Source organism: Cebidichthys violaceus, unplaced genomic scaffold (assembly GCF_023349555.1).
Source record: "Cebidichthys violaceus isolate CVI_PGR_0920_01 unplaced genomic scaffold, fCebVio1.0.p SCAF_4, whole genome shotgun sequence".
Classification (NCBI taxonomy): Eukaryota; Metazoa; Chordata; class Actinopteri; order Perciformes; family Stichaeidae; genus Cebidichthys; species Cebidichthys violaceus.
In genome coordinates, this window is record NW_027176594.1 from 17,573,978 (window position 1) to 17,598,315 (window position 24,338).

Consider the following 24,338-nt stretch of genomic DNA (forward strand, 5'->3'; position numbering starts at 1 on the left):
TATTCCCTTCGATTTTTGAAGGCACAGCATGCAAAATCCAAATGAAACCACAGTTTGTGTCTCAATGGGGAAGCCAATTCAAGGGGGCAGAAACATAAGGGAAGAATGTAAGGAAATGAAATACAAAGACCGCCAAAAAGGCTTCTCACCAGAGTTAACACTCATTATTCTGTGTCTTCCTACTGCAGCCCAATTTGTTTTAGAAGTAAACACAGCCATCTTTGCTGTGTTACTATAGCAATTGAAGGCTGGCTTACACGTTGTGGTATTAAAATAGAATGTTGCGCAGAAAAGTGATGTTTGAGAGCTGTGAGGGAGCTCCACTCACTCCTTCACCAGTCAGCTGAAAAGCTCCTTCATTTTGTTTTGGGGTTATGTCACATGTTGTCATTTAAACAGAGCATCCACTTTAGTTGATTTAAACATTTGCTTAGTTAATTCAAGTATTTCTTGTATTGTTTCGTGATGGCTTTGATTTATCAGGTTGAGGATGGTTGTCTCATGTAGGGGGCACATGAACGCCTCATGCTCCACCAGGTGTTGGTAATGTGGACTGTACCAAGTTGGACCGTAGGTGGGTGAGGAAGCAATGGGGTTTCTTTTTGTATTTCGTTTCTTACCAGCCAGAGTAGAATGAACTGCAGCTTAAATAGGATGTTGTAGAGTTATTGTACATCTTAACGCCTCAGTGAAAAGACTGATGTTACTAACATTCTTAATAGCTTTGGTTGTATGCTTAATTTTACCCTTGCTATTAGCAATGCAGTTTTAACCAGGAAGTATTTTAAGTTATTGTTTAAACATTTGACTTTATTTTGGTCTGTGAGCTAGAAATGGCTCCTTTATGTCAGTGAGTTTATTTAGTTATTGTGGGACAATTGATGCCATTTGTTCTATGTACAGTATATTGATATCAAGAAAAAAAAGCAGAGCTCTAAACCAAGTTCCTGGCATGTAGTGCTGGCTCCCATCCTGATCAACAGGGATGAAGTTGCTCACCCTAACAGCCTGGCTTGTGATTAAAACCTTGTTCATAGCCAGCATGCACTATGAGGGGACGCTCAGTGACATTCATGTCAAGTCATGGTCAGACTGCATTGTAATGACATGTAAGCTCAAGCACCTTACTTTTCCTGTGCGCAGTTTTGACACATACAATATATGTTGTGCATTTCAGAAACGGTAAGAATTTAGGCAGGAGGTCAAATTCTAAAGGTCCGTGCCACCTTAAACAGGCAGTGTTTGATTTTCAACACACACGCTTCCTAGATCCAACATCTGCAGCCAACCTGGCGCCTTCAGGGTTGTATTTGGTTGCAACCATGACCTCATTCAAACTAGTATTACCACATCACGCGCACGCAGCATCTCACCACTGTCCCCCCGCACACCTCAAGAGAGTTGGAGTTGGGAGCCACGTGCTACGCTGTTAGTATTGCCTTGGATAGTAGTGGTGCGCGAGCTACGCAGCCACGAGTCCCGTCCGCCACACACAGGCTTATCGCGCGCGCCAAACCCGAGACGACACGGACTGACTGACCGGAGAGAAACAAGAGGAGAAAGACCAAAGGAAGAGGGAGAACGGTGCTTTCCTCGACAAGACAAGTCTTCTTCGTGAAGGTAATGCATGTTTTTTTCTTAAGTGCGTTTTCGTCCTAGTCGACATTTTGTGCAGAGAAACGCGCTGTTGTAGTTTCTCACAAACCACGGAATGCGTTGTTTGTTTGTTTTTCATGCTGGTTTGCATACTTAAATAGTAAAAAATAGACATTTCCTTTGCACTCTTGATCAGAAGTTGAAGCTTTTATTAACTTGCATTCATTTACTTTACCCACATTTCTATGTGAAGAGTGGAGTTCACTCGTAGTAAACACACGGGATATGCTATTCGAGATATAATGCTCTTTAGTATGAAGAAAGAAAAAGTCTTGTGACACAAATACTCATTTTTAAGATGAGAGCGAACGGAAAGAGGAGTAAAATAGAGCTGCTGGGAATTAAATTCCCACATGTAGTCTAATACAAATGAAAATGCTTCAATTTACGTTGGCTATTCCAGCGCTAATAGAGAGGTGTCTAAACGGGCTTTAAGTGAGTTTGCTCCCACTGCATTCCTGTGTAAAAACACGCTCAATGGACTGCGTTCATTATTGACTCACTGTTCAGCTAATGAGCGCTTCAGCACCGCGGACAGCGATTTGAGCTCGAGCCAAAGATTAAACGGCAGGCGTAACAAAGGGCTCGCGCTCACTACTTCACAGATGCCTGATTACTACAATTATCCACAACTAGTGACAAAAGGACGTAAACACTTAGATGCGGGAAGATAGTCACCTACATTTATTGTGCTATTTATAATCCGTATATATGGATTTGCTTGTTTGATTATTTAGGAGACTGCATGCCCTGTAATCACATCAGTGCCTGGAAGTTCTTTCTTTCCTTTTGACCACTGCATCACTATGGTAGTTATACAATGTCCTCTGGAGGTAAACAGTGCTCAACAAATGGGGAGCCCTCAGGCCTGCTTGGCTGACATCCACTCCTCAGTGTGTCAGCCAGCCAAACACATACTGTTGTACTATTCGTTTAGACAGAGATAGTGTGTGCTGCACGGGATTATTGTTCCGCGATTGCAGAACAATAATGGTTTCACAGTTCAATACATGCTGGCAACTCTCACCCTCTCCACATGAGAGCTGTTGACTTGTTGCAGTGAGACATTGATTTAGGCTAATAGGTTGTTCATGATATCTGGACTTTATATTGTAGGAGTTCAGACTTTGACTTAAAGATGGAGAAACGCCGCTTGCGTAAACATTGCATGTGGTTTCAATTAAATCTTGAAAAAGTGTGTTTTGTTGTAAAAACTTTAGTTTTTGATTCAAATGAAAGTCTGTTGACCCACATGTAAACCTTGCTGTTTTGGTTTTGTTATGTTGCACTTGACCGTTGTTGCAGGCATTGCTTTCATCTTCATGCAGAATCGTATCTGTGTTGTCAAAAGCTGAACTGCTGACTTGATCCACTTCATACAAGTCTTCGTGTGTCCACTGGTGCTGTCATTATAATAATGCCGTCTTCCTCCATTTTTTTCCGCCACCCTTGCGCCTCGTTAACCCAGCAACACCACCGTTTACAGTTTACCCATCCTTCAATCCTGCTGACTAGAAAACACAGGTCATCGTTAAGGGAAATGTCTGATGCAAATTCTATGTTGAAAACATGCTCAGTGTACTCCATTGGACTATTATTACACACTATGCATACACTGCATTATAGTGCTAACTATAGGGCCGTTAGGTAACAGTTAGGTAACAGTTGGTGTTATGGATAGGTAATTAGCCACCTATGACAAACCACTTGTTTGATACCACTTAATGCCAATATGAGAAGTAAAAAATCATTATTGGGTTTTGTTGGTAGATCTGTAAATTCCTGTTTTTGTTTGGGTTCATGTCATAAAGATGTGAGGAGAATATTCATTACAAAGGAGGATGTCCTAGCAATATTAGTAGTGGGTTCTGTTTTGTTTTCCTTTCTTAACCCTCTAGTAACCTCACTCACTGTTCTCATGGTGTATATGAAGCATGCTGAACAATAAAACAAAATGTAAGCACAGGAAACAAAGCGTTGCCTGTAGCCTCAGCCCACTCTCTTGGCTGTGCCTCGCTGGTTTCAGTGATCACCCAGACTCAACATCCTGATGGGAATATCCTCAGAAAGTAATCACAGTGCTCTCTGGTGATCACAGCTGAGGGAGTTGCTCAATTTGAAAGTGTGACAGTGATCCACTTTTTAGTTTGAATTTAGATTGGGCATATAAAGCACTGTGACTGCACACAGACCCCGGTACTCTGGGAGTCTTACAGGAATTTCAGTTTATTCTGAATGTAGACAAATGATTTATAGCAGAATGGCATACAAAATAGATATATTTCAGTTACATTTAAACATCTTTGTTTTGTGTTTGTGTGCCTGCATGACTGCGTGTAATATGTCCTTCATTTATTTTGTTCTATAATCTTCTGTGTTGTTTTTTTGTCTCTGTTGTTTTCCTCTGTAAAAGCATGTAAAACGCACTACGAAATAGGACGCCTTGTTTTGGGACTCGCTCATCAGTCCATTCATGCTCGACTAATTTCGGAGGCCTCTCTGTATAGTGTTGCCTGGCGACAAGACCAAGTCGAGCGCTTATAAATGGGAGACTTGTTCTCAAAACAAATATGGAAAAATAGATATGAGTGCTGTGGGTCACATTTTTTTTTTTTTGTGCCAGAGTGTGTCGACCCTTTTAGAGATCACTACTGTGCCGCTAACTCGTGTTTTATTAGATTAAATACACCCGTCTGTCATCTTTGTTACAAATATGTCTACGTGTCAATCAGTAATTGTCCATTATGTACACAAAGTTTTGGTAAAGCAAACAAAGATTATCAGAAGATATTAAAACACAGACAACAAGCTGGGGATGACAGCTCAAAGCGGAAACCATTTGCTAAAACACATAAGGGAACTGCCTTTAGAACAGCATGAAAGGCGTGCGCTATAACCAGAGCTGCCCCATCATATTAAGATCATCTGGCATTACAGATGTAGTGCATTTTAATGCAGTCTGCTCTAGTGTCTTGCAGGCGAGGGAAGAGAACACTTTCTACATGGGGTCAGCTGTGTCAACTGTTAATACGCAAATGTGTTGCAACGTTTAACAGCAAGTTGACTGATTTTGTGCCCTCAATCTTGTGATTTCACCGTGGAGAAGAGCTGAGAATATGACACACAAATTTACACTTCATCCTCTGTCTCGACAGCTCACACCACCACCACCACCACCACCACCACCACCACCACCACCTCCACCACCACCTCGCTCTCCACTGTCCGCCAGATGATGCGTTGTAAGTCGTCTGGCCTACAGCAGAGATTTGTGTTTTCTCATTTTTGGTAGGCATGACTTCAAGGGAGGGCTGATGCAGCTCCAAAATTAGACCTCTGAGAAATCACTCTAGCTTGTTAGCTCCCTTTTTAGGGGCCAGCACAGCTCAAATAGAATGGCTCATATGTGAGAGCATACAGGAAAACATTTTTAAAATCACAGATAACCAGATAAAACAATAATGGCTACTATGTTCAGATTGAAAGAGTCCTTTAAAACAAAACATATACCATTGTAGCTTTGCTCAATCGTTAAGGCAAAAGTTGTCCTTCTGTCTTCTGTGTGGCATTTAGGGTAGAATAGCAAAACAGGTGATACTTTTGTAAGAATGATCGTTGTATGAAATAGTTGTAAAAAGTCACATCTGGATTAGTTACTGTTGCTTTGGAAGTTATAATTGTAACCCGTCATTTATTTTATTCTAGCTCTGCTTTTAACACTGGAAGATTCTTTGAACAGTCAAAAAAACAAACACATCACTCTTTGTTTGTACTGTTAAGACACTGACACACTGTAATACTCAAGTTCCCTTAAGTGAAGACAACAGAGGCCCATTGAAATGCTCTCTGTGTGATGATGATTCAAGTTTCTTTCACCTACCATACGGCTAGGCTGGTGAAGTTAATCTCAGTGCAGATGGAATGGCAGTGACCGTACACCACACACACAACATCACGCAAACATGCTTACTAGCTAGCCTCGCATCATCCTTTCCTGTAATACCACTTGTACCTGGAGAGGAGATGATGAGTCACTGTAGCGGCCAGTCTGCCCTCATACCGACAACGAGAGGACGAAGAAGTAAAGCTGCACCGAGGGCTTGTCCATCATGTACTTTGCCAGGAGCAGAGCTGCCAACTGCTCTCCGCCCAGCAAAGTAGTCTTCTGGTGGCGGGGAGGACGAAACCAAAATAAGTTGTTTCTGCCACTTTGGATTTAATCCCATGAGCAAAACACCACAACGTATACCGAAAGTACAGCCCGCGGCTAGTGGCACAGTAAACACAAGATAGGTGAAATGCTGCCCCCTGCCCTCTATTTGTTTGGAGCGTGTGGCAAGAGATTACACTTTGCATCTTTAAACAGTAATAAAACAAATTGTATTAAGCCGAACATAGGCGAGGTAAAAAAATATTCCTCTATTAAATCTGTTGTCCCACCGGTTTCTGATAAATAGTTTATCTTTGCAGTCGCTCTACCATCAGTGACAAAGGAAGGTCACTGTATTCAGAATTGTACGTAGCATTGCTGTGTGATATAGTAAGTATATCTTTAAAGACTGCTCCTGTGTCTTATATCAGAAAATGTGGTTAAATCATGTTGCCTAATTTACGTGTTTTCTTAGGCCATTGATTACATTTTACAAGCCTTTATATTCTATATTCATTTTTCCCTAAAAAAAAAAAATGCAATCTAAAACATAATGTAACGTTACAGGTCAGCTGTGTTCCTGTCTTCTTTCTGCCGATTACAGATGTGATGCGCCCTGGAGATCTGTGTTCCATCATACTAGACTGCTCTACAACAGTTGAAAAGGGCTGGAGACATCTGTGCTCCTCTTTTTCTGTTGTACTCAGAACCCGTGGTATTTTTGGAAGTGAGCTGTTTAAATCCAGGATGACAGGGGGTTAGGTCTACGTAAACAAAGTAGATAGAAGAGGAATGCTCTACTTTACTCGAGCAGTGGTGTGCCTCTGCCCTACTTGATGCCAGCGTGGCCTCCAGCCCCCTAGTGGCTTTGTTCAGCATCTCTTCATAATGGATGACAATGTAAACTATCCTTTTAGACAAATCATTTTGAAAGATGTTTTTACACATTTGGATATTCTAAATCTTCTGTAATAACGTGTGATGATAGTTTTGTAGTTTTGATTTTTTGATTGAGGTAGTTTTTGTTTTTGCACAAGAGGAACACATCTGAGGGTGACCGTAACAAAGCTTCTGCTTAATGAATCACCATGTTTAGGGAGGAGGGGCCTCTAGTCTCGTTGCGGATTCAAACGGCTTAAAAGGAATTGCTGATGTCTATGCAGGAGAGAGGCTGTTTTGTCTATCCCTTTGCAGGCAGAGAGGGACTACAAGGCTTTTTTGTTGGTCGCAGTGTCTTTGAACATTTAATGAGAAACATTTGTCAATAATAATAACCCCTTTTTTTTTAACCAAGATCAGTCACTATTTATAATCCTTTAGTCATCTTACTCAGAAGAATGAGCAGAATTATTAGTATTCATGAACGCATGCGTGTGTGTGTGTGTGTGTGTGTGTGTGTGTGGTTCTCATCATGAAACTGCGGGTGCACACATGCCCCTTTTGTGTTTAACTTTGTAAAAAGTAAGAATTAGTTTTATTTTATTTTTTGTCTGGTCTCACTCCCAGGATGCCAAATATTGGCGCTTGGCGCAGGCTTTCAACTAACTCCAATGTCAACCCATCAGTGTCATTTTAGAGGCTCAGAGCAATGGACATAGTATTAAGAGTGAGAAGTCCACTGTGTGAAACCAAAAGTTGTCATGTGTGACGCTACTCCACTGAGACACACAACGTTACGTCCTTAGCTTACATTACAAGTGTAGCTAAACCATGATGTCCTTTCTGAGTGTTTTTCACCACCATTACACAACAATAAGCACAAAACCTCTGCATCAAGATACTCGGCAAAAGACTTCTGTCCCCAAGCAGCAAATAATGACGAGTAAGGATGAAGTCCCGTTGGCCAGGCGTAATTAAAGTGAAACAGCAATTCTTTTTTAGTTTAATTTGACTTTTTTTGTACAGGGCTAGCAAAAAGAAATGTTTCTTTCCTCAACAGTTTGATACACCTCTGGACGGTGAAAAAAGTCAGTCTGAAGCCCTGCCCCAGACACACCTGGCACTACAGAGTGGACTTTTCTTATTTTTCACATTCAGTTGTCAACAGCATTGAAAAAAGCTGGAAAATATTTTGGGAAATACTCTACACAGAAATGGGCTGAAAGATGCTACCTATCAATGCATTTACAGTTTACCATTAAAGTAAATTACACTTTGTTTATTGGCGTCATAGCCATAGATGTCTTATTTTATGCAACTTATTCTTACTAACACTGAAGAAATGTCCAAAAATGATCACATCTTTCCACGATAGGGAGTAAAATATCTGTCAGTAGCATCACTTTAACACTTTACTGCTGTTTTTGTGTTTAAATGTTTGGCTTTTTGTTTGGTCATGCATCAATTCTTTCTCTAACTTTATTTGGTGTCAATTGAAAATCAGGGTTTGTTAATTCTTAAGCCTTATTGTTGGAATTGGCCATCATAGTTTCCTTAACCTGTGAGTGCCATGGATACTCCATGCCATCGTTTTGGTATAATTATATTTATATATATATGTATGTATATATATATATATATATATATATATATATATATATATATATATATATATATATATATATATATATATATATATAAGGGGTCAAGCTGTCTTGACCCATTCTGGCTTTAACCATGTAATAAAATCTTTGTTCAAACCCTTTGGTAGCATTTGTTTGATCTATAGGTCACAGAATAGCAGCTGCAATGTAAATTTTAAATTCAGATTAAAATAGTTGTAATGTTACATAAATATTAATGATGACCAGAATCGTGCCTCTTGTCCTCGAGATGTAGCTCGATGCTAAATGACTGAAAATAGAGGCATGCACATTGCAAATGAATGGGAAGTGATTGCACCCCGGTCAGAAATAGCTGAGGTTAAATGATGGTGCTTTGTCATTAATGCTGGTCCTTTGTGCTTAAGTGAACTCTGATTGCTTATACATGCATCCCAACTGCTTACAATCACCATCAGTCCAGTCTGAAGAGACAGGAAAAATACACTTATTTATAGCTAAAAATAGATTTTATTTTTTTTTATTTTACACTTTTTATTTATTTAATTTCTGTCGGTTGTATGACCGTAGTCATAAATCAAGCATGTTCTGGATCAAGGCTATTGTCAAACTCTCATATCGTAATTTAAATTTAATGAAAGAGGTTAAATATGCCTCTTAATAAGATGAGTAATAATATCTTAAAACATGTGTGATGGCGCCTATATACATATGCACATCCAGGATAAACTAAGTCATAGCTCCACAGGTTAAGAAAGAAAACGTTTTCCAATGTTTTAATTTGAACTTCTGAAACAAGGGTTTTACCAAACAGGGACAAAATGAAAGAAGAGAAATGGATTCAAGATAAAAAATAAATAACTGAACAGATATAACAGGCTGTGTGCATGTGAAGAGCATACAAATCTTATTAATGGTGTGTGTTGGACTTGCAACAATAGTCTTCTTGGATTTATTTCCCTTTGTATCTAAGAAGTAGGGCAACTGGCTTTACATTCATTAGAGGAATGAGGTCTGGAGCCTGCACAGAATATATACATTCAACACAATTTAGCCATACAGATAAAATTAGATGACTCGTTTGTCTTTTTTTCTATGTCATCCCATAGATTTTATAAAGAGATATATTTGCCTGGTGTGGCCCAGAATGAAACCATCATACACTGGTTCTGCACTGCAAGCTGGCAGATGTGTGGAGATCTCCCCACTTCTTTCTACTGAGGCTTTACATCCAGTCGTGATACAAGACGTCGATCTTTGGAGAGAAAAAAAATAAAAAAATCCATGAATCTTATGACAACTTGACACATTCACTCCATCTTTCCAGTCTCCCAGTGGGTGCTCAATATGGCAGCCCACTGAGAACTCATTATGTAAAATCAATTCCTTTCGACACATATCCTATGCCAAGCTCCCCAGCACTCCAGCTTCCGGCAAATGTTGGCATCAGCTAGCATACGAACAGATCCATCGCTTTGTGTGACGAGCGCACACATTCATATGCTGACACATACTGTACACCATCTGCACTGCTGCTTCTGCATCACTAGATGTACCAGAGCGGAAGTGGATTCATGTGAGATAGGAGTTGTGTGATTATAGCAGAACGTGTAGAAAAAGCAGGCTTACAATTCTCTTTTGAACATTATTGGTGCAAATTTTTTGGCTGCAGGCAGCATGAGGGCAGTCAAATGAAAAACTTTACATAATATTTTTCCAGACATGCCCCACTAAGTCTTTGGCCCTGCACAATGTGGTTATTCAAATTCTAATGAGAGATTTGGAGGAGAGGGGATCGTTCCCAGATTTCTTTCTCAGCGAAGAGGAATAAAGTCCTTTTGTTAAGGATATTTATTAGCACATTCCCAATTACTACTTTCCTTTCATTTCCAACTCATCTCTGACTAGAGTCAGCTGTGGCAGATCTCCATTGTAACTTGAATTAAGATCAAACAATAACCTTCCATCCAGCAACCCACATACCGCCCCGGAACTATTATCACACGGTCATGCATTGATCATATCGTGGAGCTTTTTTTTAGATTACAGTGTTGTAAAGAAAAGTGTGAGTCTAGTCTATATTTTTCTTTTTGCCTTTCTTTTAGGGGACACCATGTACAAGCCATGCACTCAAAAATAAAAACGTAAATCATTGTTCTATTTTTCTGAAATGTTTTTCAATGTTCTGTTTTATGATAACTTGCTGCCCTCTGTTTTGGAGAACTTGGTTAGGATGCTTTTCTTTCTTTCCGCTCACCCAGCTCCCCTTTCTGCCGGCGGCACCCCCCTGCTGTTGAGGCCGTGGTATGAGCCTATGTGGCAGGAAGGCGCTGACTTTGCTGAGCAGCGTGTTCGCTGTTTGCGCCCTGGGCCTGTTGGGGATCGCCGTAAGCACCGACTACTGGCTCTACCTGGAGGAGGGCGTCATCCTTCCTCTCAACCAGAGCACCGAGGTACGCATGTCCCTCCACTCTGGCCTCTGGAGGGTTTGCTTCTTGGCTGGTGAGTTGGTATTAAGTCTGAAACATGATTAAATGTTTTCAAGTCAAAGTAAACCAGGTGTATCTCATTTCAGTCAGATTCTGCTCTGAGACAGAGATGTATGACCATTTGGATAGTGAGTCATTTGATTATAATCAGTGGTAAATACTGATCTTTAGCATAGGATTTCTGTTTAGTTATCCATGAAGTAAGCACCACAATCAACCTGACTATTAAGTTCCAAACAGAGAATTCCATCAAAGTAAAGTATAAAATGAAGGTAAAGATTCCCACAGGGTCCTGTGCAAGGTTAGTTTGCACATCTCAGTGAATAGCTGAGATGTGCAAGAGAAATGTGTGCAAAGGAACATCTGGCTCAAACAAACAAACTTCTGGATGACATGATTGCTGATTAGCCTGGCATTCTGCATGAAAACATTGCATGCAATATTTATGGTAATGCGGCAGCACCACCTTTTCTAAAGAAAATACGGAAAGATATTAATGTGCACATGTAGCTTAGATTAACAAATCATTAACCATGTCAGTTCTGTCCTACATAAAGCTTTGGTGAATCTGGGACTCAACGTCAAGTTTTCAATATAATTTGTCTCGCACACGCACTGTCACCTGTGTTTCTGCCCTGTTTCTCTCCTATTCGTCAACCTCTAGATGGCGGCGAGTATAGAAGACTAGCCTTTGCTTACTGTTTGAACACTTGAGCATGAATATTTTAACTTTGGCTTAACCTCTGTGCTGCGATAGGACCGGTGCATTTCCTTTCATATTCTCATTCTGCATTCTGGGGGCATCTCTGAAAGTGGAAAGTATTTTTATTCAGGTTGAGAAGATTTTGATAGATGTCTTTCTTCGTGGTTAACCCGGTGGCTGACTTCTATTCCGTAGTACCAAAGGCACCTTGGATTGACTGGATTTTCTTTTTCCTTCTTTTTGACCTGCATCTCTATTCCACCATAGCACTTAACATGAAAAGCGTAGAGTTAGAGAAGCTAATGTATTTCCACAGTGCGCGCTTCAACATCTTTTGGCCTTTTAGAACGTTGTTCATCTCCAGCTCGCAGCATCACAAAGGCATGCTTGAAGGTCTTGATTGGAATAAAAACATTAACTGTTCGATTTTATTATCTTCTTAGTGTTGCCCCAGAGAAAACCAGGTATCAACTTTTGCTCTTAAGCTGGTTATAGCAACAGTTAACTAAATCAATATGCTGTCTTACTCTTGTTGGATGTGTGCTGTAGATGTTGTCTGCTCTCATTTATTACACTCAATTCTGTTTGGGCCTTTTAGAAAGCTGGACCTAGAAAATGGAGAAAGCTTTTGTTTTGCAAATATTCCTCTTACATATTTTACCCTGTAATATTATTCCATTTACTCTTGCATTTCAGTCAGGCAAAACAATGTATGCAATCCAGTTGTAATTAGGTGTTTTTGTGCCATGTAGTAGGCCAGTGCTGCAGTATAAATGAACTAATGGTCCAGTGTGTGTGTGTGTGTGTGTGTGTGTGTGTGTGTGTGTGTGTGTGTGTGTGTTTTAGGGGCAATTGAGTGACCTTATTGCCCGCGTAACTGTTTTGATTAGACCCAGAAACAATTACTGCACACTATTCTAGTATGTCGTTATGCAGGAGAATTTGAATGAGGTTGCATGGTGTTGTGGTTGATATTGATGTTGAGTTCATTGGGTGTTTGTTGGCTGTTCGCGGTTCATGTAGAGGATCTCTACAGCCAGCACTTTCTGTCCATCACTGCGAGTGATGTAAATCCTGTTCAATATAGGGCACTGGGCTGCTTATGTATTGTAGACTGGTAGCAGGAAGAGTAACCATGGTAATGAGTAAATAAGTTCAGCTTGTTTATTTTATTTTTAGCATATCACCCTTGAAAGCATAGTTTCCCCCTCATACAATTACACAGTAAGTCTAGCTTTGCAGTAGCTGCCTGACAGCTGTATTGAAATTGCATTTGCATAAATCTTAATGTTTTTCCAACTATTTCACTGTAAATGTTTTTCATTGCAAGTTTGGAATAGCAGTGTTACTGGAGTCACGGGAACTACAGTTGTCATTATTTAGAGGTAAATAAATAATAACAATAAAAAAAACAACAACGCAGCTTTACCGTCAGGCTACAACAGAAAGCTTGACAAGCGTGACTGTTAATATGCAAGCCATCCGCACCTTTAAGTGATGTTTTAATAACCCAGGCGAGGGGAACCATAGACACCTTCCATTATGCTTATTATAGGCTGGTTTGTACTGTGAGGATATTTTCCATTCATTCACATTAGATGCTGACTAAATGCCAAAAACGAAATAAAGGCAAGAGATGGGGAGAGATGGGTGACAGGCTCATGACTGCCTGCCTACCCTTTACCTACAGTGTCTGTTACACACTCCCTGATGGTTCTTGCCCTTCCTGTTTTATTTTCACTCTCAGTCCTCAGTCCTCATGTTGGTCATGTTGGTCATGTTGCATTAGGAGCATCTATTGATTTAAATTCCAGGTTTCTGATGAAGTTGTGTAGCACACACACACACACACACACACACACACACACACACACACACACACACACACACACACACACACACACAGAAAAAGCTTTACCTAATGATGAATAAGCATGTTCACAAACAACAACAACAGTTTGAATACACGAATGACAGATCTTCTAGATCCTCTAACTTACTACATGTTTTGCTCTTTATAGTCTCTATCAATAACTATGTACCAGTATTCATTATTTGTATGCACTGTAATCGATGCGACACCATAATGCTTAATAGTTTAAGTAAGATTAGTGTAACGTATATACTTCTATTTTGTCCTTACCCGACCCAAACCCTCATCATGCATCGTTCTATTATGCATGATAAACACATAACATGCATTATGAAAGGTAATTATATGCTAAACCACAAAATCTCACTTAATCCAACACCTCATAGTGTGTGGGGTTAAAAAAGTGGTGAGAAACACATCAGTTGCAAGAGTGTGCATATGTGTGTCAGTGTTGTGTGGTGCGAGACTTTGTATTATATTTGTCAAAGTGATGAAGGGTAAGGTGCTAAAATCTAATGCTGGGTGTTCCTCGAGACACAGAAATTGTGATAGTATGAAACCAGCTCTTGATTCCACGTTCGATTGCAAATTGCTATGAGTTTAAAAACAACAACATGTAAGTGGCATTCAACAGTTTCACAGAGGAAACAAGCTGCAATCATAACACAGCCATCGCACAAAGTTTACTCATTCCTGCACATGAAAATAAATCTTATGATTTACAGTCATAACTTTTCGCCAAGATAGGTATTATCATCATACAAAAAAGGCCGAAAGACGTATCTGTATTGTGCTGGCATACTGTGCTGTGTTTCTGTGTTTGACTGTGTCACAGTGGATGAATCAACAGTTCATTCAGTCGTGTTGAGCGCTCAAGATGAATATTTCTTTCCCTGTCCTTTGTTCCAGGGGAGGAGAAAGGCCGGTGTTTTACCATAGAGTATGTGATGCCCACTAACCTCCAGCTGACATCTGAGTCCACCGTCAGTGTCCTGAGTAAGTCTCTGCTCACACTCCACTGATATATGGACAATGCTACAAAACTGTTCAGGCCCTCAGTGTATAGTTCGAAAAGTTTCGCTGTGACCTAGAGCGGCGTAAGAAGGGTTGTATTCAACGTGTTGTTACCTATAAATATTGAATACTTTAGCGATTCAATGTTAGAAGTAGATTACAATTATCAGAACAAGATGAACATTCAGGCCCCCTCATGTGGCTCAAAGGTGTACTGCAGACAAAAGTGTTCAATATAACACTATGGAAGAAATTCCGCAAAATGATCTGCCGTCACCAATAAAATCTCCTGTTGGGTCAATACAGTTCTCCCAAAATACACAGTCCATACCGGCCGTATGCAAACCTACGTCCTTGTCCCTCTTGACTTCAAGCTGCAGTCCAAGGATAGTCTTTAATGTCAAAGAAGTAAGACATATTAAGACAAAGATAAACTAGCAGTAAGAGTCAAATTTCAACACTTCCAAACTTCTGAGATGCAATGAATAAACACACTTTTGATAATAATTTAATATGCAAATGATTTTGTGGTTTAAGTACTGTTTTAGATAAGAAAGAGAGAAGTGGGAGACAGGAGAATTGATGTGAAGATGTGGAGGTGAGGAAGGCAGAAGAAGTGACAGGAACTTGAATGTGAAAGCAGTGCCGTGAGCGAGGATGTGTACATGTGAGAACAGAACAAGAAGACACCCTGAAGTGGAGAAAATATAGACAGTTAGGATTTAGGCAGACGGTGATAATAGGAGTTAATTCTTTCTAAAAACAAGGTTTAAGTTAATACTGCTGTAAAGTGTTTTTTTCTTCCAGGCAATCTGGTACAATTAAGTTAACATACTATATGCTTTTTTCTGAATGTGCCGATGTGCCGAAGACTCCCTTAAAGAGTTTTTGTGGTGTTGGTTATCTAAGGTACATTGAAATAGGCAAGAACTTTACCAAACTAATTGAATAAACAGTTCCATTAAGGTTATGGCCTTAAACATCTGGTCCACTTAGCTGGAAGGGTAACATTTTGTGTAATGGAGAACACTACGGGGGTCTGGAAAGAATCTTCTCTTCTGGGAGGTACTGTACCATTTGCTCACAGTAGGGAGGTCCAGCTTCAACTTGATATGAATAAGGAAGCGATGAGACGCTGCCTCCACCAGTAAGACTAGCCTTAGTGGAAAACATCAGAAGAGAAAACCTTCATTAAAAGTTTCACAAAGTCCCCAAAGACATTGCACACAAAAAAGAAGAACAAAAAAAACAAAACGTTTGCATCAGGACAAATTCAGAATAAGTGTTTCACTCCCAAACAAACTGTTTCTTATATTCCTTGTGTTCTTCCAGAGATGATCCGTTCTGCCACGCCCTTCCCTCTGGTCAGCCTCTTCTTCATGTTCATTGGTTTTGTGCTCAGTAACATCGGGCACATCCGACCCCATCGCACCATCCTGGCCTTTGTTTCTGGAATTTTCTTCATCCTGTCAGGTACTTGGTTTGGCTTTTACTCACAACCTCTCCAGATCAATAAAGGAACAGACATTTACATGTGAGAAGGTGAACTTGTGCTGAAATAAATGAAGTGCAAAAGGATTTTTATTAAACATAGTCTCTGCCTCCTTCAGGTCTCTCTCTGGTGGTCGGTCTGGTGTTGTACATCTCCAACATTAATGACGAAATGTTGAACAGAACCAAAACTAATGAGGCCTACTTCAGCTACCAGTACGGCTGGTCATTTGCCTTTGCTGCCATCTCGTTCCTGCTCACTGAGGTAACTTCACAAAAAATAGTGTGAATGAAAAAAAATATGCACTGAGATGGATTTTCACTAATAAAGGTCCCAGGGTAGAAGAATTTTCTGTGTCTGTCAAGGTGCCTTTCATATTTTTTTTTGTATGTTGTCATGTTGCTTGTGAAAGTTCATGTTTACATAATTATGTTTATGTATTTGCTTTTGCTAGTTTACATCTCTCATGTGTTGCGTTCATGATTTACAGAACACTTCAGGCATTCAACAGATGCTCTGAGTTATCCTTCGATTAGTAGCTTAAGAAAAATGAAATCAGCCTTCTGAGTGAGAAATGCATCTTTAAGCATCTCAATTTGGCCAAATCCCTTCTGATATGAAAAACTATAATGTGTTGTGTTGTGAGAAATAGTCCTAATACAACATCACACTGAAAATATTGAATGTGCAAAGGAAAAAGAAGAAAGCAAGAAAAATCCTCTCAGATGCAGCAGATTCTAACCTCCAGCCTAACCTTAAGCCATGATTCAGGTGTTCACTTCAGTGGGTTGACTTTGTTTGATGGTTTAAAGGGGAAATCATTTATCATCAAATAAGTGCACAATTCTCTAATCTGCAATTTGTTTATGCAAGTCATTTGATTCAATGATTCATTTTAATGGTTGAAAATGCTGTTATGTGTTTGGTTTAAAGGGACCGAACAGAATGTTTTTTTAGAGAATAAATTGTCTCTCCCCCCCCCCAGACTGCAGGTGTCATGTCGGTGTACTTGTTCATGAAGCGCTACACAGCAGAGGAAATGTACCGGCCCCGTCAGGGCTTCTACCAGCCTCGCCTCAGCAACTGCTCAGATTACTCCGGCCAGTACCTCCACCCAGACGCCTGGGCCGGACGTGGTCGCAGTGCCTCCGCCATCTCCTCTGAGGCCTCCCTCCAGATGAACTCCTCCAACTACCCTGCTCTCCTCAAGTGTCCAGAGTATGAACAAATGTCCTCCTCACCGTGCTGAGGCAGAGGTGTTTGAGTGGTTGTGTTAGCACCGTAGGGGTCATACTTATCTATCTGGATTTTGGAGTAAAATTGTCAGATAATTTAATATTATCCAGTTTGAATCGCTCCCTTCTAGTGTCTTGACTATGAGCTGATTATCTCTACCCTCCCTACTGCAGATTTTTTTATTCACACTTTCTGCTTCTGTTTGGAGCCAAACTTTAGTTGAGGGTTGGCCAGTTCACTTTATTCTCTGCTCAGTCTCGTTTTGGGAGAGAGAGGACAGGGTTTAACCACGTTGTACTTTTTCACTAGTTTTAAGTGGTGGGCGACTATCAACCTGCTGAAATAGCAAGAGTAGCACAAAGTTATTTGAAAGGAGTAAACTTGACCAGCCTCGACCTGCAGTGAGCCCGTCCATTATTTGCTTGTAGTTTTACCACAGTCCTGATAGCTTTTTGACGGGCGTACACAACACAACACTGCAGAAAACCAGCATTTAGAACTGGAAAGCAACTTAGTGCAATGGATGCAGAGTCTGCACGTTTCAAAACCAAACACTGCAGCATGTGCTTTCAGCCGCAGAGCGGAAACTGATCACCTAGGTGATGGGACGATATGCTAAGAATGATAAATCTTAAAACATTTCCTCAATTTGACCATATGATCACTGCACAAATTGGGCAGACTTTTGTTTTTGATTGAGGTTCAAATGAAATTGTTAAAATTCCTTTACACTACAAATTGTGCTTGTGCACCCACTGTTTCTGTGTGCACAACTTACACTCACATCTGTGTTTTCACTCCTTAGTTGATGCAGAAAACGTCTTTTTGTCACATTATACTGTGTCCTCAGACACGTCACAGCTGTTTCAGACTTGTCGAGTGCTTATGAAACACATGACGAATGTGACTTTCTACCATTCAAGCAGATCATTTCAAAAACAAACTGTTTCGATAGGGTTATGGCCTGGGAGAGTTGTGTGATTTTTAAACAATTTGCAAATCACACTGACTTTCAGTCAACAGCCAGAAATACTTAAGTGTGATCAGGAGTCACCGGTGTTTTCTGAAACTTTTAAAGCTGTAACAGAAGCTTTTTTTTTTTCATTTACATACATTATATGTGGTTGAAATACTAGGTGTGGAGTTTTAGCAGTTTACAGTAAATAGTGACACCAAAGGAAAGGTTTGTATTATAGGCTGCTAGTCCAAGCAAATGAGAAACATTCATTGTAAAGGCCTCAATCTGAATATATTAATGGTTATATATAAACTTTGAGTGTATTATTGTATATTCTTGTAATGTAATGGAAACAGCCAAAACACATCAAAAAATGCTTTATTTGCTCTCACAACCCATTTTTAAAGACAATACATTACATCTGTAATTCAAACAATACAGATGTAAGTGAACCGTATATATCCTCAGAGAACCTATGATTCCTGTATACAGTCATAGTTCATAAATTCAAGATAAAAAATATATTCAACCAACATGGGGCAGCACTGTATGTGTTGATCAGATTGGAGTTACAAAACATATATTATACATATGACATAAGGACAAAGGGGAGAATATGGAATTGTGTGGTGATGGTTTTGATGGAAAATGTAAAGGAGACAGATTGTTTTAAAGACTATTTTAATATGGAGCCATAGGAAACACTGCTAAATGAGATTTTGTTTTGCTTATAGTAAAATATCTCTCCTACAGAGATATATTAACCTGTATTATAGACGAATATTTTTCTAATTTACCCCCTTATAACGGAATGTTCTAAGATGCTTGTCTTACAAATGTACTGCGATCCCTAGTGTGCCAAGGAAGAAGTTGCATCCAGGTTAAGTGGCTTCACGTTAAGTTTTGAATATATACATTTCATGCTGCATTACGCGAGTGAGTAAATATAATACACAGCATTTTGTCTTGTGCAATATTTTTATGTTAGTTTGATATATTACTAAAAGTATAATTGTCAGTATTTAATGTTGCATGGTGTGAACTCCACATATTTTTAATGAAATGCAACATTTCATCACTGGATCATGGTATTCCACCTGCAGTAAGTCACACAAACAAACAGACATACAGCTGAACTAATACGCACTGACTGTGCCGAGCTACGCTCACTCTGTCTTGGTATATAGACCACTTTCATGTAGTTTATTTTAAACGCTGTAAATATGAAATCACCAGTGTGTGTATATAGATTCATTGTTTTACAGGCGGAATTACATAAAATATACAAAATATATGTATTTTTTGTTTGGTAGATTAATCTGCAACTGCTGCTTTGCCTCCTGTATCACAATGAGAAGGTGAGCTTTTACATAATGTTAAACTTCCTTAAATTTAAAGTATTGTCAAACATGAAATGTAAATTTCTTTGTATTTTTACAATCGGTCATTTTCATGATGTTAAATGTGCAATGGAAAATGTATACTCAATGAAATAAAGGTTAATGGGATTTGATAAACAATACGCTTGTTTTTTTTACTACTTTTGTCAGTAAAATGTATGAAATAAATACACAATATATACATACTGTGTATTTATTTACATAGCTCTGCCCCCTCTCTCCTATCACTCCACACCCTCCTCACTCTACCTGTCAGCCACTCCCTCCTCATCAGCACAACTCCCCTCACCTGCCTCTGATCAGCTACGATATAAACTCCTGCCTCTCAAACACACTTTGCCAGATCATTGCTATGTCAACCCACCCGTTTGTAAATATTAATTTGTATCACAGAGTGCAAGAACACAATAAGGGAGACCTCAAAACTGCCACAGCATTCTTCAATAATGTGTTAGATTTAGTTAAAACGGAGCTGAGACAGTGGCTCGTTGATTTGGTTTTGTAACGTCACGCAACAACAGAATTAAATATTAGATAATAGAACTATTAAACACAATTATATTGTTTTTGGAGTTTGGTCAAACAACTAATGAATTAACCAGAAACCTGCTTAAGAATTTCATGTAAAGTAATTTCTTTTCCACCAATTTGTACTGTAAGAGAAAGATACTAACAGAGGAAATGATCTTACCACATTAACATGGCCCTCCCTTCAAACAGTGACGAGGAGCGTTAGACACAGCACCAGTGAACCCAGCAGTGCTTAGACTGTGAGAGCTGGCACTCATCCATCTGGGTGAATGGGCTGTAATGGGGGCTATCCGCAGGATGGAAAGAGCTAATCTGCATCGCGTCCCCACAAACTGAGTGAGCAGTTTCATGTATTGACCTGATGGCACTTTCCCAAATTGATTACCCCCCAGCAATAATACTGTGTGTTGCAAAGTTCTCTGTTGGTGATAATTAATACACATCTAGTGCTGCACTCTTTAATCTAAACTGGTATCTGTCCCTGTTCTGCTCTAGTTTCAAGGAATAAAGTAATTTGTTTTATTATTGGACACGTTCCTGTCTCTGTCTGTTGCTGATGAGAGGTAGCCGAGCACCTTTTGACAACAGCTCCATCTAGTGTCACGTCTGTGGAGACACACAGCTTCCCATGAGTAGTCAGCATTGAGCAATGATGAACAATCATGAATCTATTAAATATAAATGCTATGGTGCTCAAAATTTGAAACAAATATGGTAATCATATATTTATAGAGTTGCAGTAGGGAATCCATATCCTACATTTTCTGTTTTGTGGATACCAAATGGTTATCTCTAATTAAAAAAAATAGTTCTGCAGTTATGTGTGTATACAAGCTGTCTTTTAAATGGTTTCATATATATCTTTGAATAAATACTAAAAGCGACAGGTAGCGAGTGAAGGGAAGCAAGGATCTGTGAAAACTGGTCATGTGTATATATGTAAGTAAACAAACAATATTTAGATATCTATGACAATATCACATTAATCATGCTCAATCAGTAAGCCCGCTTCAGGGCAGGTTTGCACCCCTTTCAGTCCTCTGCTCTTCTTTGGCCCTGCCCCCTCACTCTGCCAGAGGCCACTTGATGTGCGGCGTCTGTATCACCCAGTGCAGATGAAGCCACTAGCTCAAGGCCTCAATAAATTGGTAGATTGCTAAAGGCAGTCTGGTGAGGCAGAATCTCCATACAGTGCAGCTACTGTATGCGTATGAATTTGAATGTGCTCTGTAGCATGTTATCTAATATTCACACTCTTTTAAAAGAAATGAAGCTACAGCTAGGTATTCCTGTAAATCATACAGATCTGGATTATGTGTTCGTGGGATTTAAATCAGCAACTTCAGTGACATCTGTAACAGCAATAAAGCAGAAATAACTGTTCCTGAAGAATTTAAAGGGCTGCACCCAAATGAGACTCTTCAATCTATTATTTAATTTGATATATTATAATGAACTGAAAGCAGACTTAAACTACCACAAGCAAAACTCTGTAGCTCATTCTCCTTAAACAAACGTGATTTTGTTCTATTTACACTCCAGTTGTAAGAACATTTATTTTGCAACATGTATTTAAAGTAAAAAGTTTGATCTTCATAAATCCCTGTATAGAATATCAAGGGGTATTAAGGAGTATCCATAACTGAAATTGCGCTATGAAATACAACACATAACTTTTTTTTTTTTAATCTAAATTTAGACAAAGTCACGCCAGACTAGAAAAGACCACATTACATTACCAGACAGCTGAAGGCAGGCTAGTGGGGCATTGTCCGCATACAAATACCGATATGCATGAGTCCTCTGTTGTATCACCAATCTCATATTTATTTTAGTTTCATATTTATTCTTAAGGGATTATTATTTCGTTGAATCTACCGACTGGAAGGTCAGGGTTGAAAGAAATGCAAAATAGATAACATTTTATTATGCAACTAATGCGCCGATACTCTATAAAACTAAATGAATTCAATTTGAAGAAAAAAATAGCCAAGGAGCTATAGTCTTAAAGGACCTTTATAATGGCAAAATCATATAAACATACAGTAAGTCCCATGAGTCCAAGGAAGGAAGCCTATGAATAATGTATGACCACACACACACACACACACACACACACACACACACACACACACATACAGTCTCCATACACACACACACACACACACCACACACCACACACTTGCCTTTTCCCTCAGTATTCTTTCATCCTCTTTTCTCCATCTCTCTGTTTTCAGTTTTTTCCCCGACGGATTGAGGAAAAGGCAAATCTCCGTCTGTTTGTCAGGCCGTCTCATTAATGCTGGCAGTTGTGGCTTTCTACTGTTTCCCGCAGGACTTCCTCTGTCATGGCCTCTTTGTTCTGCGCTTACCTTGTTAAGGTGATTCCTTTGTGATTTGACTTAAAATGTTCTGATAGCACTGTATGCATGTGTATTTCACACTGCATCGAAGCGACTGATTAGCTCTGTTTCTTTCAGTGATTCAGCGATCTGTTTCACTCCAACTGTGAACCCCCTGCTCTTTAAATCTGAGGCCAGAACAAACCAAAGTTCCTTTGAGGTTTAACCATGACACACAAAGAAAGACCGCTGCTTCTCCTGCTAAGACGGACAAAATAATAAAAACGTACGGGCAATCTCTGAAAGCCTGAACAAGCTTGTAAGGATTTATATATATATATATATATATATATATATATATATATATATGATAGTCTCTGTTAAAGCTGTGTCAGAGTGGTTTTGATGCCCATATTTTGTTGTTAGTGAGCTGAGGTGTGCATTTTCTTTTGTCCATCTCCAATACTACACCAAAATCCAATTAGATTAGATAGTGTTTTAAAATCTTTTAAAAAGTAGAGACCCATCAGACAGACAGAGGTGGCTTTAATGTTTTGATTTTTAAACTGTTACTTGAACAAAATTACTTATTCTTGTAAGTAATTACTGTTACTTGTAAAATAAGCAAGGACTCAATTCCATGATGGATGTTGATAACAAGCACCAAACACACACACACACACACACACACACACACACACACACACACACACACACACACACACACACACACACATACATCTTTTTCATTTGGACCATGATTGGGTCTGTGCGCATCTTCCATTTTTAACTGATTGGTGGTAAAAAACAAACAAAAAAAACATTGGTCCTGAGATTGTTTTTTTGTGCTGTACACTGTGGAATAAATCACTGTGTTCATTCATTAAAGCTCAAGGGACAGAGAAAGAATAAAGAGAAGTGAAAACTAACAGCTTCTCTTCAGAGGTTTTATATCTACAGTGTCATGCATGTCGCTGTAGCTCAGTATACATGTGGAAGATCACAGATATGCATGTGCTTTGGTGATAATAGTGATGGTTTTATGATGAGGTGTGTTTGCATGTATTCGTGCTTTTGTGTCTTTTGTGTGTTGAAACTTCATGGAACAAAGGTCTGAGTCGGAGATGAGCGGGGGACCTTGTGGTTTGTTGTCAGAAGTTTACATAACACCACCAAGCTGTACAGGCTGGAGAAAAAAATAAACACAAATATACTTTTCAAAAGAGCACAATGAAAACCATAAGTTAACAAAAGAAAAGTTTGGCTAGGCGCATGCCTATTGGACAGCTAGCAGCAAGCCTCCAGCAGGTCTACAGCTGAACTGAAACATCAACCTTGTTAATGTTGTTAATGCACCCTGAGGAGCTTCCACCCCTTTCATTTAAACACGAAGCTCCTCCTACAGAAGAACCAACGTTACTCAATAATCAAGCAAGACAATGCAATGGTAATTAAAAGACAACCCCCCTCTGTGCTTTGTTCATAATGGTACAATCTAAGTTCCTACACTATAAAGCCCATTGGAAGCTCTCGTTTCCTGTTTGGCAGTTTGGACCCATGACCACATGACCAGCAGGTAATATGCAACAAACATGTTTATAATGCTGCCTCGGCAACACAACCAGGACTACAGATATGCTGTGCTGGCAGGATGGAATAAATAATTGTGATGGTCACACGGCTGCTATTTGACAATTTAGACCCAACCAAGTTGAACATGTTACTTCATTTATCCAATATTTAGTAGTAATAGAAGTAGAAGTTGCATAAAGAGCAACACAATATGTGTAGAGAGGTTGTGGTCGATTAATGGGTCAAATCCTAAACTTCCACCCAAGTGACTGGGATTTGAGTCCTATGAGAAGCCTATTTTTTACCCTTATTATTATCTGATTATTTAAAAAAAAAAAGTATTGTTATTATTACAGTAGGCTACAAGGCGTGCCTGATTGGGTGGAAAATAGCATCGTTATCTACGGACACCTGGGTGCTT

General features: G+C 39.4%; 1 protein-coding gene across 1 annotated transcript; it reads left to right on the forward strand.

The window, feature by feature from the left end:
- Positions 1 to 1,406: 1,406 nt before the first annotated feature.
- Positions 1,407 to 19,574, forward strand: LOC137885457 (voltage-dependent calcium channel gamma-5 subunit). The gene is made up of 6 exons (XM_068727747.1): positions 1,407 to 1,620; positions 10,569 to 10,809; positions 14,282 to 14,368; positions 15,719 to 15,859; positions 15,997 to 16,142; positions 16,864 to 19,574. The coding sequence occupies exons 2-6, from the start codon at positions 10,614 to 10,616 to the stop codon at positions 17,125 to 17,127; spliced, it is 834 nt and encodes a 277-aa protein (XP_068583848.1). The 5' UTR covers positions 1,407 to 1,620; positions 10,569 to 10,613; the 3' UTR covers positions 17,128 to 19,574.
- The last annotated feature ends 4,764 nt before the right edge of the window (positions 19,575 to 24,338 follow it).

Bases quoted from the DNA above. Each gene is read 5' to 3' on its own strand.
- LOC137885457 (XM_068727747.1), top strand. From the start codon at position 10,614: ATGAGCCTATGTGGCAGGAAGGCGCTGACTTTGCTGAGCAGCGTGTTC. The intron at 10,810-14,281 runs GTGAGTTGGTAT...CCTTTGTTCCAG, and splicing joins GAGGGTTTGCTTCTTGGCTG to GGGAGGAGAAAGGCCGGTGT. The intron at 14,369-15,718 runs GTAAGTCTCTGC...GTGTTCTTCCAG, and splicing joins GTCCACCGTCAGTGTCCTGA to AGATGATCCGTTCTGCCACG.